Below are 20,183 nucleotides of genomic sequence, written 5' to 3' on the forward strand. Positions count from 1 at the left end.
CAGTCAAGGCATTTGGGGCTAACTTTACTTTATTAAATAGACAAACTCATACTTTTGCTTTTGAACGGTTTCTAATAAGTAAACTATAACTTTTGGTATAAAACGAACTTTTAGGATGTACAAATGCTCGAGAGCCATTTGTCATATATCGCGCGTGCATCCTGGTTTCAAATAAAGGTGTGAGGAATAAGACAGGGAGAACTAAAGCAGGCTTTAGTAAATTTTCAATAAATGTAATAGATCTATGGATTATTTTTACTCACACACATTTTAAATCATTTTATGGATTGCACGGGTTATGCTTATTGATTATTAAGGTCAAATCAATGAGGTGAATGACTTATATCAGACAAAATATTCAATTAAAACAAGATTCCTCTGAACAATGATTCATTCACTTTATTTGAAATACAAAACTATAAATTTAATTATTAATCAACTTGCATGCGTGTCTGTTGATCAAAATATATTTTGTCTATGGATTAAGAAATAATAATCCATATATTATATTGTGTTTATTATATAGTACAGATAATATCAAACTGTGAAGTGGTATAAGTGCATGAATATAATAAATACAGCCTTCAACTGGTTATAATAAAAGCAAATAATCAGAGTAAACAGAAATTACAGTGAAAACAGTTTGTATTTTTCCCAAAAACTTTGTCATTCATTTTACAACAGCACAGTTATATTGCATACAAAAATAATTAGTATTTATAGACACCAGTATAATATTTTAGAGCGTTACCAAGATGATAAATCAGTTGTACTTTACACCAAACTCTATACTAAAAATGGTCAGTTTATGGGAAGTTAGTGCTAAGTTGTTGGTTGTGACACACACAGCTGTAACCGTTTTCTTTCTTTTATGGGCCATAAGTGTTTTAATTATGAGACAAGTTCACCGCTAGATGGCGCTGGTCAAATGAGAACCTCTGAAAAGTTACTGAAGGGCTACAGAGTACCTGAACACAGTTTAAATCTAAAGTCATCATAAGTAACCTTATGTATAGATTTGTATTAGAAGTGTGATTACAAGCAATCTACACATGACAACGGGCTCCTCTCTTTAGAACGAAACAAAAGTGAATGAAATGAAATGTGCAGAAGTTTGGGAAAGTCGTTTTCCCCCCCTAAATAATTTGATTAAACTCAGCAAGAGGGCAATATTTTTGGAAAATGTGATTAATTTATTTGACTTGTTTTTTGCTAAGATAAAAAGTATGAGCATGTCTGCTGTTTTCTCTCACAAACAAAAGAGGAAAAGTTGCAAAATCACTTTCAGCCAACCATCAATAACATTTGAAGGCAAAGCTGAACTGCAGCGAGAATATAACCATAAACATAATCTATACACTCATACTGTATTACCTCACTCTTATTCATATTGAGTCACCAAGCTGTAAATGAACCGTGAGACTAATAATAGTGTAAATTTAACAAACATGAGCTTCACGTGTTTTATTTAGGGCCATTTCAATAAGCAATCTAGACATTTGGATTTAAATATATATTATATATAGGCTATCATCATACTTTTTAATGGTTCTATTACACAGTGCATTTTTTAATTAATTTAATATATTTTTTTATTTTATGTGATTAACCTGTAAAACTTTGAGATTTAAAAAAATATTTTTTTACACCTATTTAAAAGTCCCATTCTCTAAAATAAAATGGCATTAATATAAATGTGCACACACACACACACACACACACACACACACACACACACACACACACACACACACACACACACACTCACACACACACACACACGCACCATGCTCCAGACGCACGGCAGAGGCCTTATATCTGGGGCTTGCATGCTCTGCGTGACCCGTGACTGATTCGAGTTAACAGCTGACTCTTTTCCATTACAAATGGCTCGCGGATAATCTAGATAACTACCGGATCACGCAAACGAAGCTGCCTGGATACGGTGCACCACGTTTCCGGCACTATTTCAGAAGGCAATTCACATTAAATACCGCAGTTCTTTAAGATAAATAAAATGTATGTATTAGCAGAAACAACCCCCCATTTAAAAAATAATCCCAAGTATTCTGAGGCTTTGTTTACGAACATTAAAAATAAAAATGTGTATGCTTCCTTAATGTTTCGGTAACTTATAAATAAATAAAACGCTGTCAAGGTATCTGCTTCGATCTTATCATTGGCCACACCAGTAATTAGACTTTCCTAAATATCTTTTTTATCTATTTTTGCGCAAAACACTTTGGTGGAATAAAAACGTCAGATTATTGCGGACCAAATGCCACCATGAATGACAATAAAAAGGATGTACCAAACTTTTTTTTTTTTTTTTACAATACTACAGTTCATTTTCAAAGATCTTTTTTGTGTTATTTTTTTTTTTTCTCTCTCTTTTCATTTGCCTCGCTGACGTTTCCTCCCCATGTGACCAGGGCGCTGGTATAAATAACGGGAGAAGATCCGCCCCCTCTGTGATTCAGGTTTTGGCCCGTTTGCAGGTTTCCCGGCACATTTTTCTCCGCCTGGCATCGACGGGACCGCTCGTTAGACGGCGATACAAAAATAATAAAAAAAAACACCCTGAAAACATGTGGAACTAGCGAGAAAACAGGGGGACAGCTCTCACCGACGGCGACACGCGCTCCTCTCCTCTCCTCTCCTCTCCTCCTCCTCCTCCTCCTCCTCCTCTTATGAGTTGTTGAAGAGGGAGGGCAGGGCAGCTCGTGCATCTCATCGTCTTCCTCATCTGGCGTCGGGAGGGCACAGCCGTGTGCGAGCCATGACTCTGAGCTCAGAGATGTCGGATGCCTCCATCCTGTCGGAAGAGACCGACATAGACGTGGTCGGCGAGGGGGAGGATGGAGACAGCCAGACGCGCTCCTACGTGGACGAGGTGGCACAGATGCGCGACGGCATCCTGCTGTCCGGTTCTCCTCCTCCGTGCCTGGACGGCTCCACCTCCTCGAGGGACAGCTACAAGCCGGCGGGCAAGAACACCCTGGTGAAGCCCCCTTACTCCTACATCGCCTTAATCACCATGTCCATCCTGCAGAGCCCCAAAAAGAGGCTCACGCTCAGCGAGATCTGCGACTTCATCAGCAGCCGCTTCCCGTACTACCGGGAGAAGTTCCCGGCCTGGCAGAACTCCATCCGGCACAACTTGTCCCTCAACGACTGCTTCGTGAAGATACCGAGGGAGCCCGGCAACCCGGGGAAGGGCAACTACTGGACCTTGGACCCGGAGTCGGCCGATATGTTCGACAACGGGAGCTTCCTGCGGAGGAGAAAGCGCTTCAAGCGGCCGCAGGCGCAGGACTTGCTGCGGGAGCACAACAGTTTTCTCCCTGCCGCTGCCGCGTACGGGTACGGACCGTACGGCTGCGGGGGATACGGCATCCAGCTCCAGTCCTACCACACGCACTCTGCACTTTTTGCGTTTCAGCAGCAGCAGCAGCACTCCAGGCATTCGCACTCGCACACGGGGACCGTTATCCCGGCGCCGTCTTTGATGCCCACCAGCACGGACTTAGCCAGGAGTCGGTTTTATCCCCAGCTCAGCTCCAGTCTGGGCTCAGCCAGCGTGCAGGCTGCGGCCCCGGTGCAGAAGTCCGGCTCCCCGGTGCAGCGGTCTCCCTTCTCCATAGAGAGTATCATCGGGGGGTCGCTGAGCCCCTCCAGAACTTCTCCGGCCGTTATCTCGGTCTTGCCGTCCTCTTTGGGGCCTCCAGGGACCAGCCGGCCGCAGACCGTCCACCCCGGAGCCGTTTTACACCCGGTAGAAAACTTTCCGAACAGGGTCGTCAGCGGCACTAGCGACTGTTAAATGTCTTAACAAGAAACTTTTTTTCAAGAAACTTTAAAAAAACGAGAAAGAAACAGCAACAAAACAAAAAAACGCCCCTCTTTGAAGGTAGGATTATTTTTGTATGTTTGTTTGATAGCACGCAGCTGAATGATGGACATAACAAAACACTATTTGTGCCTATATTCATGCTGTTTAAAAAAAGAAGAAGATCTATTTATGTTCATTGTTTTCGGTGTGAATCAGACTTTTGACCACGAACTTTCTTATATTTTTACCATGAAGTAATTCGTTTCAGTCACTGTTTAGGGCGTCTCAGGATAACGACTTAATGGGCAGGTTATAAATGATCACATGTTTTGAAAAATAGGCTAATAATGTATTTGTGTCAAACACATCCATGTTTTTTTTCTCTTATTAGATTGGCAAATCAAAACACTTTTTTTATGGTTTTGATTTGAACTTTGTATTGAAAAAAACAACAACACAGAGAGCAAAGTCATACATTTATAATAATATGCAGTGTGTGTTTATTTCAGTAATAAAACATTGTACATTTTTTGGCAAGTATTGTGTAATTGAAGTGTGATATTTTTACACAGTTTGTTTTTCAACAAGAAATAAATTTCTTTTTGCAAAAAAAAAGGTAATTTGTTTGGAAATACATTCATTAAATGACGCTGAGCTTGCTGGGGCTGCATACTGTAACCCCAGGGGCTATAATTAACAGGATATTAGGCTAAATAATATTGCAAAAAAACTTAAAATGCAAGTGTTGATGATTTTATCGTGTGTTTACATTGAGATGGTGCTAATTGATCAGCTGATATACAGGTGAACACCTGTATGGCTTTGAGGTTTGGAAAGTTCAGAAAAGCGTGTGTGTGAGCCACAAAAAAATATTATTTATACTATTTGTTTACGTGCTCAAACAGTTTGTTCAGATGTTTGCACACTCTGATGTCAGTGTGGGACATGCGCACACGAGGCCTGCGTGTCACTCTGACCTCTCTCACACTCATCCTCGTAATTACGGTGAGCGGACAGGAAGGTGTGACTTTGCCTGTCGGTGATTACACCGATGTCGACAGCTGGTCAGCTCTTGAGAAAACACTCCTCGTGTAATATTTCATTATCTGCTCTTATTTGACATAGTTTTTTTTTTTTTGTTCCCCCCTCACCAGAGAAAATGAAATGTTTGTTGCTTGGAGTCGTGGACATGTAGTGGAGGGGTTGGAACCACTCACCTTTGTTTTGGTGTTTACTCACCTTTATTTTGGCTCCCACACTGGGAAGAGCATCATTTGCATTATGATGACACAAAAAGCCAAATGGAGTGGTATTTCTACGCAGAAGCACACATTTGCAGATAATTACGCACCAGATTACTCAATATGTATATGTTAATAATCTCCAAAACAAATGTCAGTGCCAAGCATGGTGCTGCAGAGCTGCGACCCCTGTGCGTTGATTGTGTGCGACTCCTTTTCTCATATTTAAATGTTTCATGAGCTCTGCAGCCTATGTGGGCAAGCCTAGACGTATTACTGTACAGGCGCGCTGCTTCCGTGACTGGATGTGTGCGCCCGTCGACTGCGTGTGTCTGCATCTGCCCTTATTCAAAGCAACGTGTGTGTAGTGGATGGCTAAATTGGTGCAGCGCTTAGAGCCAGTTCACTAGGCCACGGGAGGACAGCTATTGCGTGATGATGTAACACGCAACGAGAGACAGGAAGGCGCGCACACACACACACACACACACACACACACACACACACACACACACACACACACACACACACACACACACACACACACACACACACACACACACACTAAAGAGAGAGAGAGAAGAGATGGAGGTCAGTATGGACTTGTTTACAAATAGAGGAGGTTTAAAGAGGGAGAATGCAGGAATAATTCATGCAATAAGGTAAATAGTAACTTGTGTAGCCGCGCAGGATTTTTCCCAATTGCTGTACTTTCACAATAAGAGTCTTACAGGGATTTACACTGTGTCTGTGGTCAATTGTAATTCATAGTATTTTTATGGAATATTTCAATAAATCATATCTGGGTATTCCACCTATACCAATATTGTGTTTTACCTTGTTGGAGGTATTAGTGAATAGCCTGGTGAATTATCGCATATGTGAAATATTCCTATTGCATCATAATGTGCGATATTCTGAAGGATTTCCTCTGAAATACTCAACTAAGAGCTGATTGGACAGTCTAACATCGCCTCTGCATGATTACTCTGGCAATTACTTTTTAATTTGTCAAATAGTTCGTTGGGGGGTGATAACATAATATGTGGGCCTATTGCACGTATCAGCCTGCAGCTTCGAATCAATTATAAACTTCATTGGGAAACACCGCCTTCATACCGAGCATTCAAACGCCATGTTGAAAACACGTTTCATGAAGAATGAATGAAGCCAAACTCTCTCCTCAGAACCTAAAGCATCATCGTGCTAGAATAATGAGCTATGTTGGAGGCTACTTTTTTCATGTGACTTATAGGCGCTGCTTTAACTTCCTGGTTAAATTAATACAATAATAAATAACAGTAACGTATGCGCACACAATTGACGACCGGAATGGTATATCCATCTATCTATCCATCCATCCATCCATCCATCCATCCATCCATCCATCCATCCATCCATCCATCCACCAAGTAATAGTTTGGTTGATGAAAATAGAGTAAAAAAAAAAATCTACCAGGTTGAATAAGGATTTTCGTTATGAGAAAATCGACTTACACTCATTATTATACTTATTTAAAATGATATGATCATGTAATAATATTGTTATATATTTTATCATTTTCTAAATGATTATTTACTACAATTTCTATTACTAATGCTATTATTATTTTGTTATTATTTGTAGTATAGTTATAGCACTAGTAGTATAGATAGCAGTAGCAGTATTTCAGATTCAGCAGTCTGTTTGATCAGCCTGTCTTATTATTTATGAATACATTTTCAGTGTAGTAAAGTGCAGACAAACTCATTAGGAGTGTTTAAAGTGGAGCATCACGATGTTTAAGGGTGTTGGTTGTGCTGGATTCACCAATACGCAAAAAGGTGCAGAAAACTTTCTAAACCTCAGAGAATCAGAATCAGCTTTACTGACGCTGGAAAGGAATTTGACTCCTGTTCTTCGTTGCTGTCTTTGTTCCGAGAACACTTCATAAAGAGATATACATAGTCAAAGAGCAATAAACAAGGACAACAACGCTGATCAAAGATCAGTAAAAACAAACAGCTATTATGTGCAGGTGACAAAACGTCTGTAATGACCCAGTAACTGATTTGGTTGGTTAGGTGTTTTGTCATCAGCAGAATATTTAGGTAGTCCTGCAATTAAGAAAAAGGGTCTTTTCATGAAATGTCATAGATCATGTGGGCATCAGCCTCCTTGAGCATGACTGAAGCTCAGTTAGCAGTTTATCCTGCTGGGTCACAGGTCATGAGGAGAGGGGATAAAGCACCGCACTCAGCCCATAACAGACATTGGGCTTTGGGTAAATGTGTTGGAGCATTCGAGGCTGCGAGAATAATCTATATTTCAAAGGAAGTCGTAAAGACTTTGGCTACTTTACAAACGTAGAGGCCAGTAAACGGGTCATTTTGAGCCACGTTCGGACACCTACACTGAATAAATGAGTCTCATACGGAGCTCAACAGCGTCACATCACTTGACGAAGCAGAAAAAGTGCGTTGTGAAGACAGAAAACCAGCAACAATGACTGAGAATACAAGTTGGACTTGGATTCAAACTGTTACATCTGATAGGATTAATAAATGTGTCCTGGCTTAAAATGTGCTGCTATGGAATAAAACAGACATATAATGCACAAATATTTATATTTAAAATATCTTCCTCTCCTTTCAGTTGATTATTTTTGTATAAATGCATCACCACACAGCATGAGCACATCAACTCATTTATGACAACCATGATGTAAAAAGTATATAGGATTTTGAATTCCGATGTAGTTTTTCCTCCAATGTGAAATATTTTAAGGTTAATAAAATCACCGATATTAATGCGTTAAAAAAAAAAACAACATTCACACTTTTATTATTCTTCAATAATAATTGGCCTGTTCGTTTAATTTAGTCTCACTAATAACAGTTTACGACGCAGTTTAATAGTAAACATGTTTAGTTTCTGGCCCCACAATGCCTCTAATAAAATGTGGAATTACTACCAGCCCAGGTGCTCTGCATCAACATGTAACCCAAAGTCCTCTGTGAGCTGCACCAAGCTATTATATGCTGTTTTTATTGATCTTTATAATAATAAATGGTCATAAAAACAATCACCATTATTGCCACTATCGTTATTTATAGCACAAATCATACAAACTAATAATAAGTACAACTACTAACAATGTGTTTTAACCTCGTACAAATAAGTAAGGAGAGACATCTTGAAGGAAAGACACTTTAAAAGATCCCAAATAAATAGTTTCTGTGTATCTGGACATTAGATGCATTTGCTATTTTGAAGTTACTTTTTACTTTTAACATGGTCAGAAATGTATTCTTATCTATGCATGTTTGATTCATATTAAAGAAAAATAAACAATAATAACAGTGATAATAATAATCACAACAGTTTTAAGTCTTTTGTATGTTAATTCATTGATTACATGTATTTATTACAGGAACAACATAGATCAGCAGCAACGTAAATGTTGTCCAAAAGACAACATTTCAACTCTTATCAGATCAGATGATTTAAATCAGATGCAAGAAAATAACGTGTCCAGAAATTAGAACATCTGAACATAGTGAAACGTACTGGAAACAGAGGAGAAATATGAAGAAAAAAAGAGAGCAATTGGAAAAGGGGTGAGTACAAGGAATAAAACTGAGGAAAAAAGAAAAGAATAAAAAAAGAGTGAATACCTCCCAGGGAGGTGCAGGATCTCTCCATCTGCTATTCAGTGTATGGAACAGTCGCTACACTTATCCCCTCTCTGTAAAAGGAGCGCCGCTTTCCACCCCATTAAAAAGTTTGGGAACTAATGCCACCCCTGAATACTAGCCTAATTAGAGGCCGCTCAGAATTGCAAGGACCTGCTACACAAGAGTGGCTTTGGGATGGATGCTGCTTCTCCCCCCTTCTTTTGTAATGCCATCGTTTTGCTCTCTCTTTTTCTGACCCATTACTTTTCTTTCTTTCTTTCTTTCTTCCTTCCTTTCTTCTCGTCAGAGCTCGCTATAGGAGACCAAAGCTTTCATCGTGTTTTTGGCACTTCTGATCCACCACTGCAGAGACGTGGAGCGGACGGCATGTGATGCGTCCGCGCTATGAGACTTTTTACAGTTGCAGTCACAGCTGTATAGAGATGCATGAAGTGCTGTTTGACAGAGGAATTAAAGACTGCGGCTCCAGACAGGCCAGGGGGGAGCAAACGCTGGGCTTTCACCACTTCATGAAGCGCAAGCTCACGCGTCCTTGCACATCATTTATTTAGCCAAAGACTTCCAGAGGTGTTTTTATTTGTTCTACATCTTGCCTGTCTCACCCCGGTGTGAACCCTCCGATCCGGGATCTGCTGCAGAATTATGTTGTGTGCCTCTGACTGCATTTTTCACTTTCCAAGCCCTGCACGTGTTTGCTTTGGCATGCTATCCGCTCCTACAAACAACCGGGGCCCCCGTACAGCCTTATCCATCACGCTTGTGCAGAATGTGATGATAAAATAACAGGCGGCTTGAAACAAACCATTTGTTACAGCGGAATTTATTATTCTGTCCACTTGAAACAAAGTACAGAGGTTACCTAGACATCTCCTACTTAGGTTACAACAATAAATACAGCATGTTGGAAAGTCCCACATCCATGGTCCCTGAACACTCCCGGGGGGGCTGCGTGACGTCACCCCTACTTCCGCTGACCGCTTGCGTCCTATAGGCTACACGCCACCGTTATAGGCGTCATGGCGTTACCGGTCAGAAGGCGCCCGTCTGCCAAAAGAAGCGCCGCTCGTGACTACCGGCTTTCGGGGGCCCGCGTGAGTTACATGCAACAACGCCTTTCGGTCGTAAACACTTCATCGAGCTCCTGCAGCGCGTTCATCATCGTGACACCCGCAGGTAATCCACACCAACATGGGCTGCAGCTGACACAAGGCAGAGCCCCAAACATTTCCTCTGAGCCTCTAAACACAGACTGCCAGCACAGCAAACACAGAGCGGTGCACTCACAGTATATAAAGCAGGAGATATTCAAAACCTGGTAAACCAGAGAGATGGAAACCTTTTGCATGTGTGGTGCATTTCTGTGTAGATGTGGGGTGGGGTGTGGTGGTTAGTTCAAACTCTGCTTCCTCAGACAGCTTCCAAGTTTGAAATTTCACTCTGCATCCTCTGCGTTATGTCATCGATTCCTCAACGACGACGGCCTCGTCACTCAAATGGAATGAACGTCAACACTGGAAGCCACCCATGTAGGCTCGCTCACTCCTCACTTTTCCTTTTCCTAAATATCCTTCACCCTCTCCTCCCCCGAACATTCCCTTCCGTTTGTATATTTCTTCCTCCCCCCCCCCCCCTCGACCCCATCCTCCTCCTCGTCTCTCTCTCCAGCTCTCCGCCTCATTGACTTGACCACAAAGTGTCCATGGCAGATGACTCGGGTCTCTGAAAGGAACAGGGAGACGCTGGAGCTGAGCATTTAAGTGGTCGGTGTCGAGCCGCCCCCCCCACCTCTCTCTCTCTCTGTGTCTTCTGGAAGTTTGCCCCGAATCCGTCTCGATATTTTGACATATGTGCTCTTCTCGCACACCAACAGATCGACCCACAATTAGATCCAGAGATTCAAGGATACACTCACAAGCACCCAAGACTCTCGGATGCGTATGGCCTTTGCCAAAATGTGAGCCACATCAAAAGACACAGCCATGACCCTCTGCAACATATTAGGGAGTCGGAGCTTTGATTCTGTGATCACACACTGCATGGTTATGTATGACAAAGTCGAGGTGGTGACAATCCCTTAGAAAGACACGTTCTTAAATTGTCAACTGCGCTCTGAGTCATGACTCTGGGGGAAAAAAAAGACCATTTCTGGGTGGGGGGTGAGTGAGAGGAAATACAGTATACGTGAGTATTTGAGTGTTCATTTCCCAACTGCATGTGTGCATGCACAGCTCTCAGTGGCCTGCAGTCTTATGTCTCATATGAGTTTTTTTCACCGAACCCTTCTCCATTCCCTCCACAGGTTTGTTAAAATAATGGAAGAAAACGTTCACCTAGTGTGCAACAACAATGTTGACTCTCTCAAAGGGAGGAAAGAAACTGTAAAAACACAATATATCCTATAGCGAGGTGCTGCTGAAAGCCTCTTTTTGTCTGGAGCGCCGGTGGTAAAACATCTAACTGGCAAGATCTCACCAAAGTGGAGAAAGAAAGAAAAAAAGAGACGCTGTTGTATTTGATACTTCCTCCCAAGGCAGTAGGCACTTCCTGTTCCCCGTCACAACATTTTCAGGGGCCTCTATCAAAGTATGGCTTCGCCGAAGGGGGTGCCCAGCGGCCCCTGTGCTTCAGGGTGGTCAAGCCCCGCCAATGCCGAGCGGATCTCTGTTGGACGTGTGAAGGGGCTCCACTGGCAGGTAACTGGACGCATATTCTGGGCACAGCAGGGCACAGCAGACCTGAAACGTAGCCCAACTCGAAGTGTTAGCACAGGCTACATTTACACGCTGCATTTTCATGTAATTCGACCGCTAACACAAGCTAAATGTTCCTGATCAGGACCAAAGAGCTTCTCAATTCACACACATTTCAACAGTTCACAGAGGAGTGAAGAGGTCCATCTTGTGTGTTTACTGAAGTTCCATAATCTGAACAGGCTTCATGGATCCCAGTTGATTTTGCAATCACTCTGGTTAGGATTTTTTAAATTTTTTTCCACATGTTTTATCTCCAATGCTCAGAGTGCCTCACTTACGCTTCCATTTTGCCCTCTCGTACACAGCAGCGCTGGAAAAGTGGCTTTTACACACCCACATACCGTCAGTGCACACACACTCTTATGGGTACACCAAGACTAATTACCACCACCCAGTAATTCAGAGTGATCACTCTCCAAACAGGAAAATATCTGTTTTAACAGGAAACAGTGCTCTGTGATACTGATGATGGGGCCACTGGTTAAACTACCAAAGCGCTCGTTTCATTTCATATTTACAGGGTTGACATTTCAGGTTAATAATCTAAAAAGCAATTTAGGAGTTTTAACATCCTGAGGGGGAGTTTGTGTTCTGCAATTACACGCGTTTGGTTTTGAGGGACGATTCCTGCATTTCTTCGACTAAATCTCATATCTTCAAATTCGATTTAATTTAGTAAAATGTGTAGTATTACATCTAATCAGAATTAGTTTTATGATTTGGTGGAGTTGCTCGTCGAGGTTTTGGTCGCTAGTCAGAAATGTCGTTTTGGGGGAATTTGTATTTGTGACAATCTTATAATTGCTTTGTTCTGGTATTTTTAAAGACACTAAGCAGCTGGTAGTAAAATGAAAGATAGTGAGAATAAGTCTAGCTGCACGCAGCCCTCCACTGTATTTTCCTTTTCCTTGTTTCTTTTCAATTAAGCAACCAAACAAAATAAAAGCCAAATAAATGACAGCAACTTGAACCCTAACCATAAAACATTTCGACATGTTCTCATCTTCCTCTCACAATATTTTGGGAACAAAATGCTGTGCTTCACTAATTGTGGTCGGCTAAATGCGAAGCCTAAGATAACAATATATAAATTTGTTTGAAGCCTGTATTTGTTTCTTTAGCTGAGGACGTCTCTCAAACGATGCCCCGGATGCTCTTCAGTGGATACTCTCTTCTGATTCATGAACAGCGCTGCACAACCGATGCAGCCAACTCAAACAAGATAGAATAACACATTTGGAAACTTTCAACAAAACTGGATTACAGAGAGAGTTTCTGTTGTAAAAGCAAATATATTAGGTGCCAGATAAACATAGTTGAGAATATTAACAATAAGTGAGAGAGCTTGGAGGAAAATTGCTTAAAAAGGGGGCGTGGTTTGTTTCCTGAAAGTTATCTGAAGGATGTTTTCATTAATGAGAGATAAGCTGAAGGGAATCTTGTGTATTCCTGAAACCCATGAGACGTTTAACGACTGAAACTGCAACAAATCCAAGATGAAGTTGTCTAAAGCCGTGTGCAGACAGTAGCCACATCTCTGACAGCTGTGACTTCCCTGCCTGCACGTGCATGTCGTTGTTTTCACAGTAGCTTAATTGATTCACCGTTCTCCTCCTCTTGATATCTCCATCGTCTCCCATCACTCTGCACTCAGGTGGAACGAGGCGGTAGGGGGTTCCAGGACGTGGTCTCAGTCCGGCGTGAGCACATATGCTACACACATCAGCGTGTTTCCATTTCTCTGCCTTTCACCAGCGGGGGGAAGATAGGGTTACCGTGTGCCGATGAAGGAGAAGAGGTGAGATGCAGTTGGATGGTGCTGGGATGTCACAGCGAACGCATACATCTGTGCATCTGAACGCTGGTCATTTGTTTAGCTGTGGAGCTTTTCCTCCCACATGTACCTCACACCTCTCTAACCCTCCTCTTGCTTATACAACAGTTGAACGTCACCCATTGGTTTGTGAACTGCCGTTTTAAAGCCCTGACTTCAGCATTTTATCCGACGCCATCTTGGTTTTTGGTCGTCGACATCTTTTTTTTTTTTTTTTTCATGAAGTTTTAAGACAAAAACACTGACAATTACGGCGAGGTAGTGACCTGTCAATCACAAGGTACTTTTCAGGATCAGAAGCCATGTTTTATTGACATTGCTATATACATGTGTTTTTGATTATCTCCCACATGCCATACTGACATCTAAGCATACACTATATTTATATGTATTTATTTGAGTCACAGACCAAAGTGATGTCTTTTTGGTATGACACAACATGTATTTTTTACATAAACCATAAAGCATAACCTGCTTTATGGTCTATTTTACTCTAAATGGGACCATAATTTACTAAAAAACATGATGTATTGAAGATGATTACAAAAAGAAGTCTGGTTGTATAGAAGTCTATGAGAGAATGACTCTACTTCTCTCTTGATTTATTACCTCAGTAAACATTGTAAACATGAGTTTATGGTCTCAATCTCTAGTTTCAAGTCTTCTTCAATACAGCATGATGTTCATTTAGTAACTTATGGTCCCTCCTCCACAGTCCAAATATGGTCACTTCTGTTCACTGGCAAAAAAACAAGATGGCGACATGGTGACTTCGTTCACTTCTTATAGTCTATGGCACAAATAGGAGAGTGGCATCTATCTTCTCATCTAACTCTCGCAAGAAAGCGATCACCCACATTTCCCAAAATGTCTAAACTACTCTTCCCTGTCAGGCATCGAGTAGCAGACAAACCTGACCTGTGGTTCCCTCCAAGCTGAACCAGGAAGTAAGAAAGCGTTGTCTTGTGTAAACGAGAACAAACAAGCCAGACATTTCAGCTTTCGAATACATTAATCTTCCACCACATTTTGACCACATTGGCAGTTTATTGGCGTACACGTCCTTTAGCTTATACGATGACAGTACTTTCCACTGTTTTTCTTTACCTGGTTTCCAGTTGAGAGTGCAGCTGAGGGTGAAACCTTCCTGACAGATTGACACTCCCTCGTTAATGCTTAATGACTTTCTCAGTCTAAACAAATAATCGGTCCCTCAGTAGCAGAGCGGGGGGATCAATTCAGTCTTCAGGGGTGTGGGAGGGAGGGATGACGGGAACGAGGGCTGACGGGCAGTGGAGGAGTGGAGAAGGGGTTTACCAAAGAATTTATCCTCCTTGTCTTCGGCTGCTAGGAGGGCGGTCAGTGTGGTGACCTCTCCCCGGCAGGAGGGCTTCACTGGTGACCCCCAGTATTCCCCCTGCATCCCCTTCCAGCCCCCGGCTCAATGCGGGCCATTCATGAGTGCGTGTTTATCCTAGTGATGCTCCGTAGGGACGGCCTGCTATCCGCTGCCATTTCTTATGGAGCCTGAGGGGCAGGAGGAGAGAGAAAAGGGAGAGCAATGGAAGCGTTTAACTACTTCACTCACACTTACTCACAATAACATCACTATTCACCCCATTCGCTGCTTGTTTGTTTTTCTTCTCCCCGCTCTGAAATGGCATTGTAATGCACTCGATTCCTGATATTCTTTCTTTCAACGAGACACCTTTTTGGCTTGCATAAATGTAGAAAGGATTGATATGCGCTGAAGAATAACACAAACTTTCACTCTCTCACACCGCCTTAGACAAACATACAGTGGAGGCGCACCCACCTAGAGAGTGAGAGAGTGGAGGGAGTGTTGAAATGTGTCTTACGGCGCTCAACCAAGTGAACCTTGAAGTTATTCAGCTTCCTTCAAACCGAGCATCTGGGTCCCCCCCCCCCCGACAAAAACCTGACTCCTGCAAACTCCCCCCTTGCCAACAGCGGCCTCCAGGGACCAGCCGTAGGACAGGGCGCAGAGGAGGAGGAGATGAGTACGCGCTCTGTTTGTACAGCTGAGGTCATTAAAGTTGTACGTGCGGGATTAGACAAAGAGCAGGACGAGGCTGGCGATGGCTTCAAGACAAGATTCTCATTCATAGGAAAGAATTCGCAAACTCATGACATGTCCCGCATGCAGAACAAGTGATCTGCATCATGTTGCGAGTAATCTACAGCATGTGTGTGCGATTGCTTTACATAGGAGGTGAGCTGGATGGGAGTCTGACTGAGGTGTGGCTGTACAAATAGACCATCCACACGTCTAACACTCGTCAGAATGAATCTCCCTCTATCATCTTTGATATGTGCCAGTGCAGGTGATTTAATGCTAAATGAATCCTGGAGCACTACCAATACTGGGACAAGTGACATGTGTTCTAGTTGATCATGTTTCACATACTCGCTCTGACCTTTCTGATTCAGCATAATTTGGTAAATTGACTTGCGTTAGTAAAGCGCCTTATAGTCTTCCGACCTCTCACCGTCGTTATTCACCCACTTTCATACACCTTTGGAAGGCACAGCCTCTGGGAGCCATTTGGGTGTTCCAGTGTCTTGCCCAAGGACACTTCGACGTGCAGACTGGAGGAGCCGGGGATCAAGCCGCCGATCTTTCGATTGGAAGACGACTCGCTCAACCTCTCTGAGCCACAGTCAAAGTCAAACTAAATAGGACTTTGGTCTAGGAGGCCGCTGTTCGTGTCCCGTATGAAACTAATAGTATGAAACTTTGTCGCGAGAGTCAGTGTTGTCAGTCACGTGACTCCCGTTCAATAGCCAAGTTAACGCCGAATACGTACGTGTGCGACTATTTTACCTTTACATTTGTGTTTTCACCGTGGTGAGCACTTCAACACAAGTCCTCTCACCATTGTCTTATTGACTGGACTCAATGAATGTCTAAAGACCAAAATGTCAAAAGTACGGATGATTTCTTTGGTTTTGTTCTCGTTCTGTTGTCCCAAAAATGCTGTTAGGCTAAATTTCATTAAACTTATGGCTGCTGGTGTTCACTCATTAACACATCTCTGAACCAAATGAATCATTTACCGATACTCCAACTTTAGTTATTGAGTCTGAACCTTCATTTTACTCCACACTAGTCCAGCTGTATTCGTCTTTCACTGTGTTACTAAAAATCCTGTGATAGTTTATAAATTGATCTCCGTAATGATTAAGTAGGTTACTGCACGGCGTGGAACACAATACAAACACTGTAAAAAACAGTCGTAGAAACACCTTTGTTTTACGGATAATAATGCCATCCATCATTGTGATTAAATCATAATTAAATTACGTCGGTTTGACAGGAACATTGCTGTCCAACACACACACGCACAAACAAGTTGAGTAAACACAAACAAATTAAAACATATCTACTTCAGTTGTAATCGCGGAATAACTGTAAATAGCTTGAATTGATTAAGTGCTGTTTTGCCGTTCCCAGTCAAGCTCATGCTATGTTAGCGTTATTTTGCTGATCGGACATGTTGTAGTTCTTTTGGGTTGGGTTGTTTTTCTTGTTTGTCCTGTGTGTGTGTCTGTGTGTGTGAGTGTGAGTGTGAGTGTGAGTGTGAGTGTGAGTGTGTGTGTCTGTGTGTGTGAGTGTGAGTGTGAGTGTGAGTGTGAGTGTGTGTGTGTGTGTGTGTGTGTGTGTGTGTGTACTGGAGAGCACCACCAACAATGAACAAAAGACTTTTGACAAACATCAAAACAGCCTGATTACATCACTCACTCTCATTACACTGGCTCCCACTTCACATTTAAAATCATTTCTTTCATTATTTTAATTAACCATTACTCAGCAAAGCCGCAGAGTACATTTTGTATGTGGTCACCTGACGAAGGTCTCCCACTGTCTCACCAACTAAAGGAGCTTCTGCGGCTTTTTTGGCCTCTGAAACATCTCATCATTTTAAAAATTCTGTTGATATAAATCCAATTAAAAATGTCACTTTTTTAGTTTGGCCAGCGTTTCTTAAACTGTATTCAGCGACAGTATTGAGATTGTTTCTTATGTCGTTTGTTCCTTTTAGCTTGTGTTTTGTTGTCCTGTGCCTTTGTTCTTTCGACCATATTCTTTTGTTTTTACTCTATTCATTAAACAATTTGTTGTGTTCTGTCATTTATACATAAATGAAGCCTTTCCCCCCCCCCTATAGTAGTAGTAGTAAGGTTTTGAAGCTTCGAGTTCGGCATTTTTGTCGTCGCCATCTTGGTTTTGGTCGGTCGCCTCAATGGTTCAAGTGAGAAGTAGAGTAATTTTCTTTTAGACGTCTATACAACCAGAGGAGTCGTGTACTTCTTTTATTGTGACGGGACGAGGTGAATTCCAACCCAACGTATATAATGTTGTTTTGGCTCTTAAAAATCACCAAAGAACAACATGGAGAGGTTCTGCTCCATATGAAGGTTCTGTGGTTAAAATGATGCCCCGGGACGTTTGTTTTGGAAGGCCCATAAGTGAAGCTGTCGGACAAAGACGAACCACAAGCAAAGCAAAGCAACCTGCACTTTAAGGATGTTAAAGCCCAGACGCAAAAACAACTTCCCAGCATCATATACGCAGCTATCATAACAAAGTGTAAAGTTTGGAATTTTGTTGTACCAGCGATGATTTCTCCCTCCGCTTTGGTGTTTTCTACTCGCTGCCGTCCTCACAAAATAAACTTTAGGCAACACCACAACCATTTTGCAAGATCACATAATTAGAAGGCGAGCAGCCGTGATTGTAAAAACAATGAAACAGACCTGATATTTTCGGTACCTATCCCAACAAACTGTATCGTACTTGAAGCACTGTGCATGTCTTTGTTGCGCTCAATCCTTTATGCGTACTTTACAACCCTGCTATCTTTAGTTCCTTTGGGAATATCACAAGAATGCCGAAACTGGCCACTTCCATAAAAACTCCTGCTACAGTCCTCCCACTTTGAGGTTTCTGGCTCCAACATGCCGACATGCTTCAGTGAATATACTTTATTTTTTATGATTATTTCTATACCAAGCCATGCTCTTCAAAAAGGTTCAAATCTTGTTTGCCAACCCCTTTTTTAGTTGTTGAGTTCATTGCCAGGGAGCCATGACCTCATGCTGTAATTTTAGTCTAATTCCATTTGGGGAAGGGGGGGGGGGGGGGGGGAGCAGGCCCTTGATTCAAGACCAGAAAGGTTAAGAAACTACCACTGGCTAATAGCAGAGGTAGGGATGCTTAAGAAAATAAAGATCACTTTTTGACCTTCTTTACTTCCTCTTTCAATTAAGGCTCTCAATCATTTTTCCCTCTTAAAGGGCCGGCTGCAGATGTTTTCATTTATGAGAGATTATTCTGCTGCTGTTCAGTCACTGGAAAGGGATTTAAAAAAAAAAAAATGTATCCATCCACAAAATACACATTACAGTATACTTACACATTTAAAGTAATGTGGTTATTTGCTGTCTTGTTGAGCGTTAGATGTGAAGACGGTTACAACTCTGTAAATATGAAGCTACCACCCGCTATTTTATCTTGTTTGTTGGTACAAAAAGCAAAGGGTAAAAACTGACAAGCTGCTATTTTACAGGGGGGGGGGGGGGGGTTGTGTGCAGAACTACGTCAAAAGAAAAATTTGACGCTTTGGAAAATACTCTTTTTGCTTCAGTGCTGAGAGTTTACAGTAAATATGAAGCTACCACGAGCAGCCGGCTAACTTAGCTTAGCACCAAAACTGTAAACGGGGGGAAACAGCCTGGAGTTATCTAAAAGTAACAAACAAACAGCACCTCTAAAGCTCACTAATTACCATGTTGTGTCTCACTTTGGACTATTTCTAAGAAAAGTGGTACATGACAAAATGTCGAACGTTTCCTTTAACAAAACCAGCAGATCAATAACACTGACCTACAAAAATAGTGCATTCCAGTGGAAATTAAAAGCTCTCCCCAGGGTGGATATGGCACAAACAACCTGAGAGCACTCTTAGGTGCGTTTCTTTTTCTTTTTTTCCTGCTTCAGAGGTCACAGAGCTGGAAGCCGGCTGCATCACAAAGAGGAGGTCTCAAACCATCTTGGCACAGCAGAAGAGGAGAGGAGGGGGTGGGGGCGGTCTCGTCAGAGCTGTGAGGTGTACGGGTTGAAGTCTGGGTGTTAGTCTGCTGTAACTGATTTAGTGGTAATGAACCCGCTGCTTGGGCAAAGTGCCAGTGAGCACAGACCAGCCACCAGCAAATCACCCCACTCTGAACCTCCACAATGGGCTAAAAAGGGAAAAAACTTGTCCTTATTTTCAGGACACATTCTAACACATCAAACATATCGTGTTCCTCAGGAGTCTGTTGACTATTGCTGTTGGACGTCCACCGCTCCCCTCTGAGCGTTGTTGTTGTTGTTGCCCTGGTGCGTGAGACTCCTGAGTCATCGCTCCCCCTTCTCCATCCAGCCAGGTCTTCTAACCTCCCTTTAGCCCCAAATCACATCCGTAATCCCATAATGTGTCTGCTTGTCTATTTCCATCTCAAAGACACTCACACACACACACACACACACACACACACGTCTATGCCTGACACAGCCCTCCGCCCTCTGCTTGTCAGACAGCCGGTCCTCCTCTCCCAAATCCATTCATCTCTGTCCTTTTGTCACTTCTATTTCTCATGCCGTCCGTCCCCCCTCGTCCAACACATCAGGTGCTATATTTCAGGGCTTTTTTTTTTTTTTTTAATGGAGGAAAATCCCTTGAAGCACATTAGCAAGATGAGCAAATGTAGCCATTTGTGCAGGATATCACAAAAGACAAACAGCAGAGATCATGTAAAGATGCATCCGAGTGCTGTGGAGG

The 20,183-nt window shown here is 42.3% G+C and overlaps 1 protein-coding gene across 1 annotated transcript; it reads left to right on the forward strand.

Moving 5' to 3' along the window:
• The first annotated feature begins 2,779 nt into the window (after positions 1-2,779).
• Positions 2,780-4,161, forward strand: foxd1 (forkhead box D1). Its single transcript, XM_076097088.1, has one exon. It carries the CDS (start codon positions 2,780-2,782, stop codon positions 3,821-3,823), a length of 1,044 nt encoding a protein of 347 aa, XP_075953203.1. The 3' UTR covers positions 3,824-4,161.
• The last annotated feature ends 16,022 nt before the right edge of the window (positions 4,162-20,183 follow it).

This window comes from Anarhichas minor, unplaced genomic scaffold, assembly GCF_050575085.1.
Source record: "Anarhichas minor isolate MPS153535 unplaced genomic scaffold, ASM5057508v1 ptg000002l, whole genome shotgun sequence".
In the NCBI taxonomy this organism is placed as follows: Eukaryota; Metazoa; Chordata; class Actinopteri; order Perciformes; family Anarhichadidae; genus Anarhichas; species Anarhichas minor.

What these genes read in the sequence shown, in the direction of transcription:
- foxd1 (XM_076097088.1), top strand. Translation starts at nt 2,780, where the DNA reads ATGACTCTGAGCTCAGAGATGTCGGATGCCTCCATCCTGTCGGAAGAG.